This window comes from Cetorhinus maximus, chromosome 8 (genome assembly GCF_964194155.1).
Source record: "Cetorhinus maximus chromosome 8, sCetMax3.hap1.1, whole genome shotgun sequence".
Lineage (NCBI taxonomy): Eukaryota > Metazoa > Chordata > Chondrichthyes > Lamniformes > Cetorhinidae > Cetorhinus > Cetorhinus maximus.
Window position 1 is genome coordinate 50,006,690 of NC_135886.1, and position 22,586 is coordinate 50,029,275.

Sequence of the window (22,586 nt, forward strand, 5' to 3'; positions counted from 1 at the left end):
ATTGAGCAGTTTAGGCCTATACTCACTAGAGTTTAGAAGGATGAGAGGAGATCTAATTGAGGTATATAAGATGCTAAAGGGGATAGACAAAGTAGATGTGGAGTGGATATTTCCCCTTCTGGGGCATTCTAGAATGAGAGGCCATAGTTTTAAGCTGAGGGGTGGTAGATTTAAATCAGAGATGAGGAGGAATTACTTTTCTCAAAGGGTCGTGAATCTGTGGAATTCACTACCTCAGAATGCAGTGGATGCTGGGACGCTGAATAAATTTAAGGAGGAGGTAGATAGATTTTTAATTAGTAACGAGTTGAAAGGTTATGGGGAGAGGGCGGGAAATTGGAGTTGAGGGCGAAATGAGATCAGCCATGATCGTATTGAATGGCGGGGCAGGCTCAAGGGGCTGAATTGCCTATTCCTGCACCTAGTTCATATGTTCTTATAGCATTTTTCATGACCTCAGTGTGTCCCAAGGTGCTTTACAACCAATGAAGAACTTCTTGAAGTGTGGTCACTATTTTAGTGTCACCAATTTGTGCACAGCAAGCTCCCACAAACAGCAATGTGATAATGGTGATCTGATTTTTAGTGATACTGGTCAATGGATAAATATTGGCCAGGACATTGGGGAGAAACCCCTGCTCTCCTTTTGAAATTATGATCCTTTACATCCACCTGAGAGGACTGACCACAGTTTAATATTTCAACTGATAGACAACATCTGTGATAGTGCAGCGCTCCCTCAGTATACTGCAAGAGCATTGGCCTACATTATACACTCAAGTTTCTTGAAATTGTGGGTGGGAGTTTACCCCTCACACACCCCTCCCCACCTACCCAAGTGCTCCTAATATTTGAATAAAACACCAGCTATTCCATGTGACACTTTGCTGAGTCACAAGTTTATTCTACCTGTGATTGGATCTGGACAATGGGGTATAAGACTAAAGCAGTGTTCAGGTCCAGCGGAGCTGTTTGCACACAAGGCTATACATATCTGTCAGTGGGATCCCACAGAAATGTTCTTCCAGTGCAAAGTGACACATCCTCCTCCCTGATCAATAGTCCACTCCAGAAACAATTTGCACACGCTTCTATTTCAAACTTACTTCAATATTGAATGCTTTACTTGCACTGATTCATTGTGGCCCACTGAACCATGTCACATTGTGCTGGAGTTCACTGAACCTGTATTCCTTGAGGGTAGAAGATTAAGGGGTGATCTAATCAAGATGCTTAAAGTGATTAAACAATTTGAGACTATAGAGACTGAGAAACAATTTCCTCTGGTGGGTGAGTCCTGAACAAGGAGGCATAACCTTAAAATTATAGCTTGGCCGTTCAGGAATTATGTCAGAAAGTACTTCTTCACATAAAGGGTAATGGAAATCTAGAACTCTCTCCCACAAAAAATTGTTGAGATTGGGAGTCAATTGAAAATGTCAAAACTGAGAACATAACAAATAGGAGCAGCCCCTCGAGCCTGCTTCACCATTCAATAAGATCATGGCTGATCTGATTGTGGCTTTAACTCCGCTTTCCTGTCTGCCCCTCATAACTCTTAACTCCCTTCGAGATCAAATATCTGTCTAACTCAGCCTTGAAAATATTCAATGACCCAATATCCACTGTTCACTGAGGTAGAGAATTCCAAAGGAATCAGTTAACGTTTCGAGTCTTCATGACCCTTCTCGAAACGTTAACTGATTTCTTCTCCACCGATGCTGTCAGACCTGCAGAGTTTTTCCAGGTAATTCTGTTTTTGTTTTGGATTTCCAGCATCCGCAGTAGCTTTTAGCTTTTTGTTTTTATCTAGAGAATTCCAAAGATTGGCGATCTTCTGAGAGAAGAAATTTGTCCTCAAGTCCATCTTAAATGGGAGACCCCTTATTTTGAAATGGTGCTCCCTATTTCTAGATTTCCCTGTGAGAGGAAAACGTCCCCTCAGCATTTAATCCTGTTAAGCCCCCTCAGAATCTTATATTTTTCAATAAGAATGGAAGACGGATAATGTCAATGTGATGAGATGTGTTTCAATACGATTCATTCTTCTCAACTCCAATGATTGTTAGATTTTTGTTAGAAAAGGGTATTAAGGGTTATGGAACTAAAGCGGGTAAATGGAATTAAGGTACAGTTCAACCATAATCTAATTGAATTGTGGAACAAGATTGAGGGGCTTTTTTCATATTCATTCATGGGATGTGGGCATCGCTGGCTTATGCCAGCATTTATTGCGCATCCCTAATTGCCCTTGAGAAGGTGGGGGGTGAGCTGTCTTCTTGAACCACTGCAGTCCATTCAGGAGGCTGAACGGCCTCCTCCTGTTGCAACCAATGGACCATGCATTTTGCTTGAGCCACATATGCCCCACACTATCGTTCAGTACAGCAGTGGTAACTGGAGTCAGGCATCAGGGCACTTGAAGGGTCCAATCTGTCACTGGAGCAAGGAAGGGGCAATTTTTCTACACTGGGCTGAGTGTGTAGCCACCAGCAGGCCTTAGAGGGAGTGTCTTCTACAATCCCTAACTGGCATGGGGGAAGGTCAATGTCACTGTCCTTGGAGGAGCATCATTACTGACTCTGGGGCTGCCTGTGGGTTGATGTGTCTTGTCCATCCTACTGAGACTGTAGCAATTCTGACCCTGGAGATATTTGGCTCGGGAATTAAGTGCGAGATGTGTTAATCACGAGAGATGGAATGTATTGGGTGTAATTTTCAGCCTTCTACCCCTCTTCCCTAAAGCTAAAGCACTGTCTCTTTAAAACCAAAGGCTAGCAGAAACAATTGAAAGTGCTGTGATTCCCCAGCAGTGAATCAGTCCCTGTGCCTTTAGCAAATGAATATAAGATATAGAAGTAGCCCATTTGGCCATTTGAGTCTGCACCATCATTCAATAGATCATAGTAAAACTTCTACCTCCACTTTCCCACGCCATCCCCATATCCCTTAATTTCCCTAGTACCCACAAATCTATCAATCTCAGCTATGTGCACTCTCAATGATTGAGCATCCACAGCTCTCAGGACTAGAGAATTCCAAAGATTCACAAGCCTTTTGAGTGAAGGAATTTCTCCTCATCTCAGTCTTATATGGCCAACCCCAAATGCTGAAACTATGACCCCCTACGCTAGGTTGTCCAGCTGGGGCAAGCTGTCCCTCAGCACCCAGCAATGATGAGTCAAATCAATAAGCAACAATAACTGGTTCCAAGGCTAACTTCCCCCTTCTTACTATTTTATATGCCCCTGAGATGCTTTGTTACATTAATTGTGCAATTTGCTTTTAAGGCTATGGGGTCTGCTGCTGCTTAATTGCCACTGTGCACTGGCTGGCACTAGAAAGTGCAATGTTGGGCAAGATCATGATGGGGGTCAGCTGTGAGGTTCCCATAGTTGAATTGCCAGTGACAGTCACTGGGTGAGGTGCTGGCGAACTGCTAGAGGCAGCAGGTTTGCTGGCAGAGGAGTGAAAATTGAAGGATATTCAGACATAAAACTGAACAAAAGAATAAAGCACCAGGTAGGCAATTAGATTTCTCGCCCATTTGAGAGGAAGAGTGGGAAACACCAGCTCTTCCATCAGTGACATTAACTAATAGGATAGTGTTCATTCCACCACTTTCAGCTTCCTCCCAAACCCCCCAGCCTCCTGGGGCAAGCTCAGGAAAGTAAAACTTGGAAGGTTTCGGAGCCGAGGAAGATCAGCAAGGACAACACGGCCCCTCTGCTTCGCTCCAACCCACCTTCACTTCCTGGCAACCCTGAGGACCCTGTCAGCGGTGACATCTTTGTGAAGAAAAGAAAGCGGATCCCAGCGGTGAGTTGAAGATGACATATTCATATACTCAAGTTTGCTGATGACACAAAGAAAGGCAGCATTGTATGCAGTGTGGATGGCAGCATAGCATTGCAAAGAGATATTGATAGGTTAAGCGAATGGATAAAACTGGGGAATGGATTTTAATGTGGGCAAATGGCTTTGAGTCTGAGAGGGATAGTACAAGGTACATTCTAAATGGAGGAAAACCAGAAACAGTGCAGGCCCAAAGTGACTTGGGGAATACAGCGATGTGGATGATTAAAATGTCATGGACAGATACCAAGCAAATCCTCTATGTTTTCATATGCACTTAAAGGAGCTGCAGGGCTACAGACCAAGAGCTGGAAAGTGGGATTAGGCTGGATAGCTCTGTTTTGACTGCCACAGATATGATGGGTCAAATGGCCTCCTGAGCTGTAACCTTTCTGCTTCTAAGAAATTCAAAAAGGTGAATGGAATGCTGGCCTTTATATCCAGAGGACTAGAATACATGTGGGTAGAAGTCATGCTGTAACTATACAAAGCACTGGTTAGACCACACCTGGAGTTACTGCATTCAGTTCTGAGCACAAGTCTCGGAGATTTATCAAAATGATACCTGGATTCCAAGGGTTAAAATACAAGGAGAGATTACACAAACTGGGGTTGTGTTCCCTGGAATTTAAAAGGTTAGAAGATGATTTGGGTTAAGAGATGATTTGTTTGAAGTTTTCACAATATTAAGAGGGACAGGCTGGGCCAATACTCCTGCTGGTTAGTGAGCCTAGAACTAGGGGGGCAGAGTCTAAAAATTAGAGCCAGCCCTTTCAGGAGTGAAATTAGGGAACAGTTCAAGATATAAATGGTAGAAATTTGGAACTCTCTTCCACAAATGGCAATTGATACTAAATGATTTGTTAATGTTAAGTCTGAGATGGATAGATTTTTGTCCACCAATTGCATTCGGGGGATATGGGACAAAGGTGGGTTATATGGAGTTAGGTTGCAGATTAGCTGTGATCTCACTGGATGGTGGAACAGGCTCAAGAAGCAAATGACCTACGTTCCTAAGATGATGAGTCAGGTTTTGGAGGTGTGTTACTTATGGGGATTTATATCTGTAACATTATACAACAACAACTTATATAACGTAATGAAATGTCCCAAGGTGCTTCACAGGAGCATTATAAAACAAATTGTGATACCGAGCCTCAGAAGGAGATATTAGGTCATGTGGCCAAAAACTTGGTCAAAGAAGTAGGTTTTAAGAAGTGTCTTAAAGGAGGAAAACCAGGTAGAAAGACAAAGAGGTGTAGCAGCCTATGCAACTGAAAGCTGGATGGTGGAGTAATTATAATTGGGAATGCACAAAAAAGGCCAGAATTAGAGGAGTGCACATACCTGAGGGTTGTGGGCTTTGGGGAGGTTACAGAGAATGGGGAGGTGCGAGGCCATGGAGAGATTTGAAAACATGGAATAGACTGGCTTATCTCAGACTGTTCCAAGGGAGAGGGTTGGAATTGGTAGCTAGGAAACACAGTGCATTCATTTAGAAGTTTACATTTGTGATATTAGAAGCTAACTTGTTAAGTGACAAGTTCCAGTGGTATCCAGCAGTATTTGGAACTGTGTTAACAGTGCTGTGGTGACTGATTGCAGCCGTTTTATTTCAGTTGGTTCTGAAGATACAGGCAGTGTACGATCTGAAGAGAGGTAAGAAGAAAGTGAAGGCTCTGACCTCATCGGGATCAGACTCCACGCCTCTGAAAGGTACTTAATTATATTCATAAATTTATTCAACTTACATTTTACCAATAAACACTTTATGTGAGACTAAGAGACTAATCTTTGAAGTATAAATGTATCACTAGCAGCAATTTTACAATGTCTGTTTCAAAAATATCTCAAGTTCTGGCATGTTAACATTTAGATTTCGGACATCTAAAATTTTACTGAATGTATTTTCTGTCTGCTGTTCATTCAGCAGAGTAAGGGTTCCTCACTCTGGAACTGTACTAAGTCACTGTTTATTCAGCAGGTTATAGTTTATTAAGACTTAGAAACAATGGTAAAAATTATTTGAAGCTACAATCCATCTAACAGTAGTGTCCTGCGTGGTGTTTGGTATACTAACAGGAAGCGGACTGAAGGGAGGCTGAGACAAGCAGTGTCAGCATTGATTCTAAATCAGAGGATTCTCAGCAAACACTTCAGAGTAATACATTTGTTATTCATGTTTAGATTTTAACCTTAAAAATAAACAATTAGTCCAGAAGAACAGTGATTGAAACAGTGGGGAGTGGGGCATGTGCAATGGTTCACTGTGTACGTACACTGTCAAAGGTGGAACTGAGCCACACTGGCCCAGTGGATCCCTGGTTTGGGCTGCAATAGCTTATCTTTGCTAGTGTTCAGAAAGTGTATACACGGGATTTTTGTAAAGGTCTCACTGTCCCTTGTTCTGTTTCCAACATAACAATGTGTTTTGGTTAATGCCAGCAGCTTCTCCCCTGGTATTGCTTGGAGCTGGAGGTTAGGCTGCTTTGGGTGTAGATGGGTTGTTTCAATAGCAGAGGGGCATACAATTAGACTGAAAAGATTGGGAAAGGAGGTTGAGAGAGTTCTTCTCGGGTAATGAATTAGATTTCATGATTGGCGCTTGGACAATGGGAGCCATTCAGTGTTTGGTACGTGATTGGCTTTGATTTTTTTTTTAAAGAGGCGAGTACTGGGAAGGTTCTTGTGCCTGGAGAGTCCGAGGGTGTGAAGGCCCAGCTCATCTTAACAGCAGGGCCTCATTTAAATAAAAGCTCCAGGTGTCCCACCTGACACCCAGATAGATTCATTGCCCCGCCTGTGGGCAGGAAGTGGAGCTTTGGCATTAGGAGGCCCCAGTCGAGGACCTGTGGGAACAATCCCAGGGAGACTGGCCTTGGAGACGATCGGAGGTGTGGAGCAGGGCTTCTAGTGTGATTGGCTGGTGGCCAGGGATGGGGAAGCTCAGGGACACCTTACTGGGCCTGGGGGGAAGCACTCCTGCTCTAACTGGCCCACAGAGTGTTCAAACAGAAGCAAATTTCTTAACTTCCCTGAACCTCTCCAAGCCACATTCCTGCTTGTGGGGCTGCAGACAGCTTGAGACTACCCGCCCACGGTCTCCACTCCCACCCCTGCGGTTAGTTAATACAGTAAAGCCAAACCCACTATCTTATAAATCATGAGACAAGCTATAAAAAGTGGAGATGTTTGGCCCAAAAATCATGAGTTCCTATTCTTTCACCAAAGCCTAAGTAGATTGTCAGTTGTTTTATAAATCTCGCTCGTGGTCAAACCTCTTCACAAAACCATATCATTGCATCTGAAAATAATTTATTGAAGTTTTTCAACATCTGCCTGTAATCCCACACATGTTAAAGAAGGATCTGACCACAGTCACTTTTGGCTGAAACAGCTGCCTTCTTAGAGGCTACAATCTAACCCATGCCTCCAAATGTAATGTATTGATACATTAAAAAGACATTTCCGTGGAGAAACCATTGTCACCTCCAACCTTGAGTTCAAAATATGAAAGTGGCAATTTCTTAGGCACGTAATAAGAAATCATGATTTAGAAAGTCTGATGCTGATGGGGAAGATCGATAATAAAAGAGATCGCGTTAGACAAAGAACAATCTTCTAAAGAGCCTCACAAACTGGATGAATGCAACACTAGCGAAGATGACCCACAGCTCCAGAGCAAGATTAACAAAGAAGTCCATGGTTGCCTCTTAGGCAAGATGCTGGTAGCCATTTCAGCATCTGGTGCCAGCATTTGAGAATCATAACATGACCTAGAATAAGGAGTTACAGGCCTATAACTATCCCAAGAGGCACATATTGACGTACAGAAACCAGTCAGCATACTTACATTTCCAAGAAGTACTAGAATAGGTTTTACATGATTTGAAATCAGAGACTGTTATGAAGGGAAGCCCAGGGCTAAGAAACACTGAATGCATGCATCAGCTCACGAATAGGAAAAAGAAAATGGCTATAGTCTAATGGATTAGAGTCCAACGAGTTTACTTATGAACAGTGTTATAAGTAATGTCTTATAACTTCTTAGGGCATGGTACCTGAAGGAGGAGGACCTGAAGAGAGCGAGAATTAAGTTAATACAGATGTATGAATAATAACTGAAATGTACTCTGTATCAATTATGCGTAGTCTGCAGTCCAGAGCTGCTTTAAGTGTCAAAGGCTGAAAATATTTCAGAACAGAACAGGCTGAAGGGGCCATCAGACAATGGAATACATAGAAGACAATATGTTAGAATTATTGAGGAATCTATGAAGCAAGTAAATAACCACAATTTTTTTGAGAAAATATAGATTTGCTTGATGTCATATATATTATAACATATATATTAATGATTTGAACTGGTACAGTTCCACACTGTGAGCTTGAATTTAGTTTTAAAAGAAACAGTAATTCCGGCTTAGTTTTCCCTTTTGCACAAGTTCTCCTTGAAGGAGGTTCTAATTAGACTTAAGGAAAATAATGGAATGAGTCAAATCTGTGAAGATAAAGGGTTCACAATGAGGAAACATAAAACCATCAAGCTGATACAGAAAGCAAAGTACCATCATTAGGATGGGATGAAGATGTCTGTACGACACAGGCAGAGTTTAACCTTTAAGTTTTTGATTACATTTGCTAGATTTCGACTAGGAATCCAGCTAGATTTCAAAGAAATACTTGCATTTGGGAAATGTTTGGAAAGATTATATTCAGCTGACAAGGGGAAGGGTCTGTGTTTCAGACCCCGACCCGCCAAATTTTTCCAACGGTGAGCATTCAAGTAGAATAAGCTCGTTAATCCAGAAAATCTGCAGCAAAACATTTTTTTCCTCAATAAATGATTGAGACCTGAAGTAGGCACAAGAGTTCCTATGTAGCAAATCAGTTTCCATTTACCACATGCAGAAATCTTGATCAAGCGTAACTTTTAAATGAATGTGTAGCCGTGACGTGACAGGTTGGTTTGCCGGCACACTGAACAATCAACAAGCATCAGTAGCAGAAAAATTGCAAAATTTCACAGCCTCCTTGCCAGATTTGCCTGAGAACCTGCACCCTGGTGATCAATTCATGAGAGCTTGCATATCTGTTAATACTGCATTGCAGTGCCATTGATTCCAGCAGGCTGTGGCATTTATTAAGTGTGCCCTGGCCTGCCTTTAACAAGAGCCTGGTCTGTGGCCTAAATCTCCATCATAAATATCACAGCTGCTGGCAGCACACTGAGTTCAAGCTGGCAGTTAACATAATCACAGTTAAACCCCTCTCATGTACCACTCTCTCTCTCTCCAGGACCACCAAGCTAAATGGATAAGTTTAATGTTTCTACTGGAGGAACTCCTGTAACATCGCTCACTCGCTAGATAGTACGCTGTTCTGTCATGTACAGCATAGTTTCCTGCTAAGGAGCTGCTGCGTCCACTTTTTATGCTGATGTGGTCTTATAAAGAACTGGGGTTTTATGCCATTGCTTGGTAAGGGAACTTTGTAGATTAGAAGGTGCAAATCAAACCAAGCACCTGGAAATTTTAGAAAAGCGAAATACTGCAGATGCTGGAAATTCTCAGCCAGTCAGGCAGCATCTGTGGTGAGAGAAATAGAGTTAACGTTTCAGATCGATGACCTTTCGTCAGAACCAGACAATCCGCTTAATAATGGATCAGCTTAAAAAAACACCAGTAATCCATTTATCTGATGACGTGGTTGCTGTGTAGAGGTCAGTTTGTAACCTTATCTGTTCCCTGTGCAAGAGAAAGGATTCAAACTGTTCTGGGACCAATTGCAAAGTTGGTGTCATCAATTGCACTTTGAGAGAGATGTGATTCAGTCTTTTAAGCTGAAGACTGTTCAAGCCTTGCAAATTCATCTGTTTTCTTGTATCTTTCAGATGAGAACAGTGAGACAGAGAGTGACACAGAGGAACAACAGAAAAGTAAGGGATTGCTCAAATGACATTTGCGTTTTAGTAGCATATTGTCAAAGTAGCTTGTATCCCGGGTGACAAAAGGCTGATAAAGTTGATTGTGCAAGATATTGAAGGTCAATCTGTAATAAACCTACAAACCCACTTTACAAAAAACCATCCTTTCAATTCTGATGCTGAGTTGGCAATGCAGCCCTCAGACAGTCAGTATAGGATCACATCGAATATACAGTGCAGGAACAAGCCACCTGCCCTACCAGTCCATGCCAGCGTTTATGCTTCATTTGAGCCTCCACCCACCCTTCCTTATCTAACTCTATTAGCATAATCCTCAATTCCCTTCTCCCTTATGAGCCAGCTAGCCTCCCCCTTTAAATGCATCTATACTATTCACTTCAACCACTTTCGGCTGTAAGAATCCTGGTCGTTCCAGGTTACAAAATCTCTACAGTCTAGCGTTGCAAGCCGAACTTTACATTCTATCCTGGGTTTCCGCCATGCTTCCTGTGCCTGAGGAATTTCCTTATTATTCCCCTTGAAGACATTATGCAAAGAAGATGGGGTCAGGTTAGTTCAAACAGCACCCACTTGTGAGAAAGATAACTCAATCATCTGTAGCAGAGCCTGTCCAAGCAGATCCATACAAATTAGATCTATTCTTATGAATCCAATAAGAGATATTGCTTTTAATAGTGATAAAGGTCACTGAGGAAAGGGTCGCAGGTATAACTGCATTAACTGATTCTGGCGCTCCTGAATCCAACTCTCCGTTTACAAATGAGGATCCATATTATGTCATTAATTTTGGCGGACTGCTTGAAACTTTCTCGTGGGCCTCTTGGGGGGGCTTCAGACTCCCAGTTGAGAATGCTGGTGTATCAGACTCTTTCAGCCTGCCTGATACCCTGTTTTCATATCTGTAGTAACTCTGAGTATTCCTGATAAAATTAGTCTTCCTGTCCTTGCTGTTTACAGCCCACAATCAGCGCTTGGTATACGTGCATTCCACATTGAAGAGGAACACCCGCTATCAAACCCTCGAGCGCGATTTAATCGAGTTACAGGAACAGAAGCTTTTTGAATACTTTGTGGTGGTCTCACTTCGGAAGAAAGGTCTCGTACACACCTATGAACCTCAAGTCACTCAGCAGTTTCCTAGTAAGGTAAGATTGGCAACTCTGTACGTGAATGTGTGAGCAAGGCTGGCACTCACCATACACGTCTTTCTACCCTGAACACTAGGGAGTGAAAATTTCTGTGCTCCCTGCACATAACCACATCAGACACATTTATGAAGACCTCTTCTGTTCCCTTTCATTTAAGGTAGTGCCCAGACTGCAATGGGTCAGTGTTCTCTTTCTCTCAGTTCTCACTCATATTCTAGGAGAGCCAGTGTGTTTCCAGGCACTAGTTACTCCCACTGCTGTCATCTGATGAGTGAATGATCCCGCTCCTGCTTCTAACTTTGAACCACTTCCTGCATCTCAACCTTGCTTGGCTCTTTCTTTGTCTTTCTACACAGTCTTATCTCCTCCCAGCGTCCTCACTGCTTTGAATTACTGCTGTCTCCAACTTGGAATTTAATTTTTTTCCAATCCTCGCAGAACCCTTCACCTCCCTCAATCTTCCCTTCCTCAATTCTACAGTCCTTTAAGAACTAAGCTTGGAGGTCGTCAGATCACCAGTTTCTGCCTTGCCTCCTTGGTTGTCCTGTATTACAAGCCTGTCCCGTCACCGTTTTAAAGTGTAAAGGTGAGATTCCAACTTCTTCAAAAGGCATCAACACAGCACAGCCATTACTCACCTCCAATACATTGAACCAAGAATATGTTTCCAGTTTACAGCAGCTTCCTCGTATAGGATGCACAGATTATGAAGAGTGGCAAGAGGTTAATGAAATGAGTTTTAAAATTTATACCTTTACATTTTTATTAATATATTGAATTTATAGCACAGAGCCTCCTCCCACTCCAATTATTTCATCCCCCACCATCAACATATTCTTCTATTCCTTTCTCGCTCATGTTCTTATCTAGTTTTCCTTTAACTGCATCTGTTAAATGCCTCAACAGGAGGAGTTTAACCAGGAGTTAAAATTGATATTGTTCCTTCAGTCCTTGACAAGCCATTTTCCTAGTACATTAGGATCTTTGTATCATCTGTTGAACAGTGAGATCTGTCACAGCTCAGGCTTACTTCCAACACACTTCATGCAAACAGCAACAGAGCCGCTTCCATGGCCAGCCCCATACCATCCATGAATTGAAAGTGGTGCACCCCATGCATGGAGTGAGTACGTTAAAGTGCTGCAAGATGAACAAATCCTCATTTACATTCATGTATTACTCTTTATACAGAACCACTATTGACTAGTATAATTTATATCTCACAAATAGTGCTTTTGTACTTTAGCCCGATGCATTCAGTTTGTCAGCATGTTGTTGTTTTCCTGCCTATTGGAGTGATCAAGATGGTTACAATGAGTACCCAACTTTATTTTTATCATGTAACTTGGTAAAAGGTGATGGTTAATCCCACAGTGCATCAGCCTATTTAATCCATTGATGAGGTGCCTAAATTCACAGGTACGTCCAATGTAACCTGTCCTGTAACTATCTCTCGGTTCAGCGGATGTCTCAAAGATCCAAATTATGCCAGTAAAATAGTTTATCCAAGACTGAAGAGACAAGATCATTTTAGCAACCAAGTTAGATCTTGGATGGGTGTAACATGGTTGATTCCTGGAGTTCTATCTTGTGCTATAATATGTAACTCGGCTTCATTTCAGAGAATTAAAGGTGTGGTGAAAAATGGCCTAGAGAAATAGAACTCAGAGTCAGATAGTTTCTTCCCTCCCACCCTTGGCCCCTCTGTAAGCAGCCAATGTGTGTGCCCTGGGGAGCACCTTGGCTGACTCCTCCTTCCATCCCCTTGTGTTTGAAATAAGAAACTGATGCAGGGAATCAAGTGCAAACCCATGGCCTTCACTTGGAGGCTCAAATATGTGTCTGTCATTGGTGAGGCAAGGCCTCTAAAAGGGAACACAGTGCCTCATGTTTGGTTTGACCAGAACATTAGCTGTGACAGAAACAGGAATTTTTCACTAATTTTTTTTTGATCCAGTTCTTCCCTCACCTGGTACCTGAGAAACCAGCCGAAGCTTTTGCACCAAGAATGGTCATTTAGGCACCAGAGGACAATTGACATTCATTGAACTGAGCGTTACCAGTGGCTGCTTTAGGGGAGAGAACAGTCAGAGAAGAAATAAAAAGAGCTACTGAGCTGTGCCTGTTGACTGTAATAGTACATGATTACTTCACAAGAGACTTGTTCGTATGTTCTGGTGCAGCTGGAGAAGTCAACAAGGCAGGCACGTGACGCTGAGGAAAGGCTGAAAGCTATCCCCCAGTTTTGCTTTCCAGATGTCAGCGAATGGGTCGCAGTTTCTCAGTTGACCAGGTACGGGTTGTCACAACGTGTGCAGTGTTTGTTGGTAATGAAATCTTGGCCACCTGCTGTGTAAAAACATTTGCTCCTAAACACTTTTTGACCATAGGCTCACAGCAGCTTTGTAAATTTTACTTCAAGGAGTTAACAGGCTGCAAAGTATAATCACTGTAACTTGAGTGTAAGTGTAGCAGCAGCAACACATCTGTCAGCGAAGTTCCAATAGTGCATCAGGAATAGCTCCAAGAAAATTACAAGAAAAATCAAGATTTGCGTTTATGTAGCAGCTTTCGTGACCACAGCAAATGGAGTATTTTGAAGCATAGTCACTGTTTTAACATGAAATGCATCAGCCAATTTTCACACAGGCAGCTCTCTCAAACACTAATGTGACAATGACCAAATAGTCTGCATTGTTTGAGGGATAAAAATTGGCCAAAGCACCGTGGCAAGCTCCCCTGCTCTGCTTCAAAGTGATGCCATGGGTTCCTTTACATCCACTTAAGCTGAGGCCCTAGCTGACCTCTCAACGTCTGATCCGAAAGTTAGAGCCTCATGACAGTGCAGCACTCCATCAGTACTGCAGTGGGAGTGTCTTTCTGAATTATTTGCTTGTTTGTGGAGTGGGGTGAATGTGTTGATGACATTCTCATGATGGGTGGTGTGCTCTTATCTCAGACTTATGAGTGTCCAAAATAAGTGATTAAACTTCGAATTCCTAGTGACACACTGGGGGGAAAAAGAAAATGTCTTGTGGTCTCTGCTCAGTACAGCTGTTACTAAATGAGGACCCTAAATAAAAAGACAGAAGGTGGGTTCATTCAGAGCCAAACCTGGCAGACACAGGACTCCCCAACCAAACAATTTTATCAGGAAGCGTTTGTTCACACAGGTTAATCAATACTTCAGTGTTCTCTGGGTAGGGGAATAGAAGCAAAAGAACTGTGGACTGCTTGAAGATGCAGTTGACAATACAATTGAGGGGTTCTTTTTATTCACTCATGAGATGTGGGCGTCGCTGGCTGGGTCAGCATTTATTGCCCACGCCTAATTGCCCTTGAGAAGGTGGTGGTGAGCTGCCGCCTTGAACTGCTGCAGCCCATGTGGTGTAGGTACACCCACGGTGCTGTTAGGAAGGGAGTTCTAGGATTTTAACTCAGTGACAGTGAAGGAACAGCGACATAGTTCCAAGTCAGAATGGTGTGTGGTTTGGAGGGGAACTTCCAGATGGTGATGTTCCCAAGTGTCTGCTGCCCTGTTCTAGGTGGCAGAGGTCATGCTGTCGAAGGAGCCTTGGTGAGGGTGAGGAATTGTGAGCGTCTATGGAAGGGGGAGACAGATAGACAAGTAGTCCTCTTCTTTTGGTTATCAGCAGTGCACAAGCACTAGGGAGCTATGGTGGCTGAGAGGCAAAACCCTGGGGAGTGTTTAAATCAGCTAATTTAAAAGCAGATGGTGTTGCTGATCATCTCATCCTTTGCCAGTGGTTGTGTGTAGAGAATGAGGGGTGAGTCACTATGTCTGTTTATCTGTATGCTGTGGGATGTTCCCTGATGAACTCAGTGCCTGTTATCAGATCATCATTCATTGCATCAACAGTGAAACATTTTCCTTTGTTCTGACTGGCGAGGATGGAAGCAGGAGGTTTGGATACTGTCGGAAACTCTTGGTAAGTTCTTTGTTCCAATTCAAGTGTTGTGTAAACGGTGTAAATGTGAATAACATGGGGATTTGTACAGAGTGAATCTTGGCCATTTCAGCAATTACAGCTAAAAAGTTGCAGAGAGCTCTGCCCGAGGTCCAGCACAATGATGAGCTGCTCTCCCTGCACCCAGGCTAACTCCTAGATGTCATGTTAATAGTCCCCACACTAAGCCTCACGTACAGACAGGGAGATGAAGGGGCCTAGGGAAAATTAAAGACATGCAGCCTACATATACTGATTTTTTTTTTGGGACTGATTTTTTGTTTAAAGGGCTTAAAGATCCAAGTTTCCAGTCTTTGCAAAGTTTGCAAGGGAAGGGAGTGATGGCTAAGAAATTAAATAGTGTCTGTGGAGAGATGGTAGTGTCCAGATTTGTAGGGGTAGGGAGAGCTGCCCATCTGACACTGGACAATGCTCACCCCATTGGACTGCTCTGCGCAAGGGTCAACCACTGACACTGTCTTCGCTGGGTTGCAATTTGGCTGCAGGAGCCCTTGCCACAGTTGGCAAAGTTTGGACCTGGTGCGAGCAGAGACAGTTGTTCTGGGTCATTGCTGGAAATAAGAAACGAGTGTAAAATTACTGAACTGAGAAGGTATTATAAATATACCAGTCCAGACTGTACAGACTGAGACATTGCCATAGGGGCTGTGGTGGGCGGGGTGGGGAGCAGGTATAGGTATGGTCAACTGAGCCACCTGCTGTGCTGGGTGGGTGGAGGGGTTGTTGGGCTGAGCCACTCACTGTGCTGGGTGGGTGGGGGGGGGTGGTGGGATGAGCCATTTGCTGTGTAGGGTGGACAGCAGTTTGGCACTTTATGCCAAAGCTCTCTTCCGAGTAGTAATTTTCATTATGATGCTACCAAACCATTTTTGGGCGTCTCCCTTTAATTTCCTTTATTTCTTGTGTTCATTTCAGCCGCATGGGAAAGGTAAAAGGCTGCCGGAGGTTTACTGTATGGTCAGTCGGCTAGGCTGCTTCAACCTCTTCTCAAAGGTGAGATCAGATCTAAACTTCCAAGTGCCGATGCCCCACATTGCTGCCCCCCCCGCCTTCCCCTCCCCACCATTCACTGTAACCTCCAGGCAGTGGTGCTCTTTCTGGACATTGCTCAGGTGAAGAATTACTGTGCGGCGAATTGAGGCAATGGGACCTCCTATTACCAGCTCCATTCCTGCTGCAATACAGGATCTTTTGACTCCAGCTTAGACACAGATGGCAGGCAATTCATGAGGCATCACTTTCTAAATGTGTTTAAACTTGGTATTGCATCAGGCCTGGAAAGGCAGTGAGAAACCAAACTGTCGGCGTAGTTCACACAAAATGCTGCCAATGGATCCTTGCATAAACATTACAACATGGGCAAACAGGCTATTTGGTCTAACCAGGCTGTGCCGTTTACCCTCCACTTGAGCAAATAGTTGGAATCACATTTTCCCACTTTCTTCCCAATCCCTTTAACCCCCGTTCCTTCATCCCCATAATCTAATCTTGAATGTTCACATCATTTCTGCCTTAACCCCTAACCCTGGAAAAGGATTCCATAACCACATAACTTTGTCAAGAAATTTCTGTTGGAAATCTCTTATCCCTTGCATCCATCACTCCTCATCATTGACCCCTGAACTACTGAAAACTCTGTTTCTTTCTCTACTGTTCCATATTTCCATTATTTTAAATGTTGCAACAACAACTTGTATTTGTAGAGCACCCTTAATATCATAAAATGTCACTACTGTGCTACCTGCCCTTTTTTTTCACGTGTTTGCTCCCTGCTTTAGGAGCCTGTTTAAGTTTATTAAATTCCAGTCACTGTTGCTCGACCCACTTCAGGCCCCGGCTGTCAAAACGTGGAGAACTAATATCATTGCTTGTGCATGTTGGAGGTGCTAGGAGGAGGGTGGTCATGTATGTGCTGTTTCTGGGGGAGAGGGGTGTACACCACTGTTTCAAGGGGGGTGTATGTGTTGGGATGGGGTGGGAGGGGAAGGAGGGTAGATTCTGGCTGGGGGCGTGTGTCTGTCTGTCTGTCTTTGTGTAGACTGAAGCAAGACCAAGGCTTTAAATAGCTCCATCTCCACTTCCTGATCCTAGCCCTCCTTGCTTGGGAGAAAATCTCAGTGTTCCCGTCGGGGTCCCAGATGTCCGGTCCTGACGCACACTCCACCAGATAAAAAACCGCGAATAATTCCTGACCAAACAAAACGCGGATGTGCTAAAGTAGGAAACACACAGGAAGCAGCAGTGAGGCTGTGCATTACCTCAGCCTGTTGCTCCTGGCCTGGGGCCTCGTATATTTTAAGGAGGTTTTGAGTATTTCCTTTGGCAGCTTCTCTAGTGTTTAGGGAGAGGAGCCAGGGTGATGACCAGCAGTATCATTTAGTTTAACTGATCACAAAACTAAATTTAGCTGAAAATTACCCTGGGCTACTTAGTCAAAGATTGGCCTTCATTCAGGAACTGCTATGAATATCCTTGTATCAGAATTTAAAAACAGATCCTGACTGCTTTTGTAGGCTCAAAACAATGCAGATAATCAGTAGAAACAAATGATCAGTTAAATGTGTGTCTAGGCTGAGCCTAGTGGAGTGATTCATTGACCAGAACAATGCAATTATGTCAGAATTAATCTCCAATTTTCTCAATTATTGTCCAGGCCGTGATCCCAGCACAGATAGTGGAGTGATTTAATGGCAAGTGCCCCCTGTAAACAAGATTATTTGTCATTCTGCCTCCCCATGCCAGAATGTATTGTTTTTCTGTAGGGTTGCAATGGTTTAATGATGTAAGATGGGCTGAGTGGCCTACCTCCATAATGATGATGTTCCTTGCAGTACTACAGCATCAGTGGGATCCCAAATTTTAAGCCCTGCCCCCACTCCCTGATTGGAACACTTTGTGTGTCTTGGTAAGTACACGTATTCCCATCTCTGTTTGTCTTCACATGCGTTTCTTTCTGTGTACACACCCCAGATTCTGGATGAAGTGGAGAAAAGAAGGGAGATTTCCCCGGCCCTTGTCTATCCTTTCATGCGCAGTGTGATGGAGGCTCCATTCCCAGCACCGGGCCGAGTGATCACAGTGAAGAACTTTCTTCCAGGGTCAGGAAATGAGGTAAGAATCGGAAGGTATACTCAGGCGCATTCCGACATGGATTAAAGACACAGTGTGGGGAGTGGTAGCTACGGCTGCAGGGCCAGGTAGTCCGAGGTGGGCGGAAGAGATGGGTTGGGGGCTGCTGTGTAGGGGAGGGGTCCCTGGCCGTGGGTGAAAGAGGTAATGAAAAATGTTTGCCTGCCCACCATTCCCAGGCCAGACCAGGTATAAAGTCTTATTCTTTGTAATGGAACAATCTTCAGTGAGTTGTTTAACTACATTTTTTGTGCAATCATCAGAGAACATTTCTGCCAATGTTCAGCACCATTTGCAACTCCTTAGCTACTGAAGCAATCCATGTCCATATGCAGCAAGACCAGGGCAGCATTCGGGCTTGGGCTGATGTGTGGCAAGTGCCAGGCAATGACCATCTTCAACAAGAGAGAATCTAACCATCTTCCCTTGACATTCAATGGCATTGCCATCACTGAATCCCTCATTATGAACATCCTGGGGGGGTTATCCTCGACCAGAAACTGAACTGGACCAGCCATATAAATACTGTGGCTACAAGAGCAGGTCAGAGGTTGGAAATTCTGTGGTGAGTCACCTCCTGACTCTCCAAAGCTTGTCCATCATTTACACGACATAAGTCAGGAATGTGATGGAATACTGTCCACTTGCCTGGGTGAGTGCAGCTCCCACAACACTCGAAGATCGACACCATCCAGGGCAAAAGTGCTGGAAATGCTCAGGTCAGGCAAAATCTGTGGGGACAGCCTCTTAACAATTCTGGCCTGTGACTTTCATCTGCACTCAAAAAAAAGTTGTGATGTAACAGGTTTTAAGCAAGTACAAAGGCAGGGAAAGGAGGGAGGGGTAGTAGAGTGGAGTGCACAAAAGGGAATGTTAATATGAAGGGCAGGACTGATTTAAATGATTAGACGATGGTGGACGTCAAAGGGGATGGCAATGGGATGATTTTCTTCTATATTCGTTCATGAGATGTGGGCATCACTGGCTAGAAAAAATGGGACCATCTGAAATCGTTGAACTCTATGTTGAGTCCAGAAGGCTGTAAATTAGCTAATCAAAAAGTAAAGTACTGTTAATTGAGCTTAGAACAGTGTTTGAGGCCAAGGACAGGGAGGTCAAGTGAGAGCGGGGAATTAAATGGAAAGCGACTGGAGGCTCATTGATGATTGAAGTCAGTGAAGTCAGAATTAGAAAAAGCTAAAACAGTCCTTTGTACGAAGAGAGCAGTGACTAAGATTTTGGACCTGTGTGTCAACTTCATCTTGTAATAGTGGAGGAGACTATACCACATTGCCCTGTCCAGCCATCACTGCATTCCCAGTCCATGTGTCCTACAGGAATATGTGTGGTACATCCTGACACTACAGAAAGGGCTTGAGAGCAGGTCAATGAGGGGTATGTAATGACAGGTGTTTAGAGAGACTTCTAAAACAAAAGCAACTTTTTCATACTGTTCAGAAGGGATCATGTATTGTTATACAGGCGTCCCTCATTTAAGGCGTGTTCTGACGGTTTGTTTTCATTTACAGAAGTTCATAAACTAAGGATGTTCCCCAATAGTGTTGCTGCCATTTTCATTTTAGGGTTGTTACTGAGCATGCTCAGTTTAAAAAAAAAGCTATAGCCTCCCACTGCGACCCTCCCAACTCGCCACTTCTCTAGTGGATGCTCCTGGCTTGCTGGTCCCCTGGCTCTCAATCTTCTTCCTGCCCTGACCCTCCTCTCACACTTGCTCCCTCCCACTGTCCCTCTCTTGAGCCCTCATTCACAGCAGAGGGAAGCAGTAAGCAGGAGCGTCGGCAAGCGGGAGACTGGGAGCGTCGGCGAGCGGGAGACTGGGAGCATCTATTATAACACAGCTGATGGTAAAGGCTGAGTTGTTCAAATCCCAGAGGGAAACTTGAAACAACTGTCATAACCCATTTTTGCAACGTATATGTTTTGAGATGCAGGCTTTGAATTCAGTAATAATAGGACCACCGAGTCTTGAGGGCTTTTATAAAACTAAATTAAACATTTATTAATACAAGAAAGATTGTAAACACATACATACAATTACTACTATAATAACTACAAAAATCCCCCAAATAATCTGTCTCTCAGTTATACTCCCGTTAAGGCAACAGTAAATCTCATAGATTTAAAGAAACACCTGGCAGAGCACACCCTGGACAGTTGCATTCAAAATGAGTTTCTTTCAGCTCTGGGTCCTTGCAGACAGCAGCTTGAGGCTGGAGGCTTCTCACACTTGATGGATCTTAAAATGCCACTGCCTTATACATAATCTCCTTTCTCCATTATACATACCTTCCTCTTTGAATGTAAACTTTCCATTGTATTACTAGGCTTTTAATTTTACCTCTTCTAACAATAACATCCTTTGATTTCACCAATTTTATTAGTAAGCTGTAAAAAAAACACATTGCTTGGTGTCTTCTAGCTAGGTGCAAGATTTCACCCATTCTTTTGAATGGTTTATTTAAAAATGCAAATTGCCCCCTTGACACCTATATTTCTAAACTTCCCCATGTTTATCTAATTACCATTTCAAACCTACTTCTTTCTATACATCAAAGCCTCTAGACCAGCTGGCTTTAATCCAATTCACACACACACACACACACACACACACACACACACAACTAAACTTATTTGAAAAAATAATTTCCAGTAACATTATAGACAATATCTCTTCATGACACTTCGGCAAGCAGGAGACGGGGAACATCGGTGAGCAGGAGAGTCAGGAGGAGAGAATCTGCGAGTGGAGGTCATTGAATATATCCAAGGCTGGGAGTTAGACAGATTTTTGATCAACAAGAGAGTCGAGGGTTATGAGGGGCAGACAGTAAAATGGAGTTAAGACCACAATCAGATCAGCCATGATTTTATTGAATGGCAGGGCAGGTTCCATGGGCCGAATGACCTGCTCCTGCTCCTATGTTTTATGATCCTCTCTATTAAGAGCCAGTAATTTATTAAGAGTGAATAAAAAGATTTTTGAGTCAGTTAGGTTCAGGGCAGCCGACAGGGTTTTAATGTAAAAATTATAGGTCAGGAGCATAACTCAAATTATTCCAGGCTTTCTAATGGGAAAGTGATTTTCGTTGCATATTTGTGTGTAGTACACTGTTTTCAGGAATTCATTAGTGCTAAACGAAGGATAGCTGTATTAGCTTTTCAGAAACTCAACCAAATCACAGAATCTTTACAGTGCAGGAGGCTGTTCGGCCTATCAAGTCGGTGCTGGCTCTGTGAAAGCGCATTCTACCTTATCCCACTCTCCTGCCTTATCCCCATAACCTTGCACATTCTCTTTTTTCAGATAGAATTGTAATAAACTTGGTGTACCGGACAGGTTTCTTGTTAGAAACAGTAAATTTTATTTACAGAGCTCTTGGTGAAGCTACATGCTTGAACCAAGACCAAGACTAGAAAGCTCCGCCCCTAAGATTACCCTCTCTTAGGGCTGATTCATCTGTACAGTCACATGATCCCCAAAAGAGTATGAAAGGTTTTATTTACAGTCACTACAGCAATCCAATTCCCTTTTGAATGCCTCGATCAAAATAGCCTCCATCACCCTCTCAGGAAGTTCGCCCCAAACTCCAGCCACCCTCTGGGTGAAGAATTTTTCCTCACATCACTTTTACTCCTTTTGCCAATTATTTTGAATCTGTGCCCCCTAGTTCTTGATGCTCCATTGAGTGGGAATGTTTCTTACTGTTTACCCTGTCCATACCCCTCAGGATCTTGAATATCTCTATCAAGTCTCCTCTCAGCCTTCTTTTCTCCAAGGAAAACAGTCCCAATCTCTCCAATCGATCCTCTAAGCAACGGTTCTTCATCCCTGGAATCATTCTTGTGAATCTCCTCTGTACTCTCTCCAATGCCTTCACATCCTTCCTCAAATATGGCACCCAGAACTGGAGGCAGTACTCCAGATGAGGCCTAACTAGTGTCTTATACAAATTCAACATGACCTCCTTACTCTTGTACTCAATGCCCCTATTAATAAAGTTTATGATACTATATGCTTTATTAACTGCTCTCTCAACATGCCCAGCTATCTTCAATGACCTAAGTACATATACACCAAGGTCCCTCTGTTCCTGCACCTCCTTTAGAGTTTCTCCCTTTATTTTGTATTGTCTCTCCATATTCTCCATACCAAAATGAATCACCTCCCACTTTTCTACATTGAGTTTCACCTACCACTTGTCTGTTTAATCCACCAACATGTCAATGTCATTTTTGAAGCTCAAGACTATCCTCATCGCAGTTGACAACATTTCCAATCTTCGGAGCATCTGCAAATTTTGAAATCATGCCCTGAACACCACAGTATAGGTCATTAAATATATCAGGAAGAGCAAGGGTCCCAACACTGACCCCTGGGGAACTCCACTGCAGACCCTCCTCCAATCTGAAAAACAGCCCTTTATCACTACTCTGTTTCCTTCACTCAACCAATTTCTTATCCAAGATCCAAGTGCTTACTTTCCCAGTTCCACCTCT

General features: G+C 43.3%; 1 protein-coding gene across 2 annotated transcripts in view; it reads left to right on the plus strand.

Annotated features, from left to right (window-relative positions):
• The window catches only part of LOC144683619 (DENN domain-containing protein 2C-like), a 131,417-nt gene that overhangs the window by 88,323 nt on the left and 20,508 nt on the right, over positions 1 to 22,586 (plus strand). For both annotated transcript variants that reach the window (XM_078546822.1, XM_078546823.1), the window contains exons 6-13: positions 3,628 to 3,819; positions 5,475 to 5,571; positions 9,749 to 9,793; positions 10,760 to 10,947; positions 13,134 to 13,243; positions 14,831 to 14,900; positions 15,855 to 15,932; positions 17,910 to 18,050. In XM_078546822.1, the coding sequence (XP_078402948.1) occupies positions 3,628 to 3,819; positions 5,475 to 5,571; positions 9,749 to 9,793; positions 10,760 to 10,947; positions 13,134 to 13,243; positions 14,831 to 14,900; positions 15,855 to 15,932; positions 17,910 to 18,050 (921 nt within the window). The remainder of the gene's footprint in view (positions 1 to 3,627; positions 3,820 to 5,474; positions 5,572 to 9,748; positions 9,794 to 10,759; positions 10,948 to 13,133; positions 13,244 to 14,830; positions 14,901 to 15,854; positions 15,933 to 17,909; positions 18,051 to 22,586) is intronic.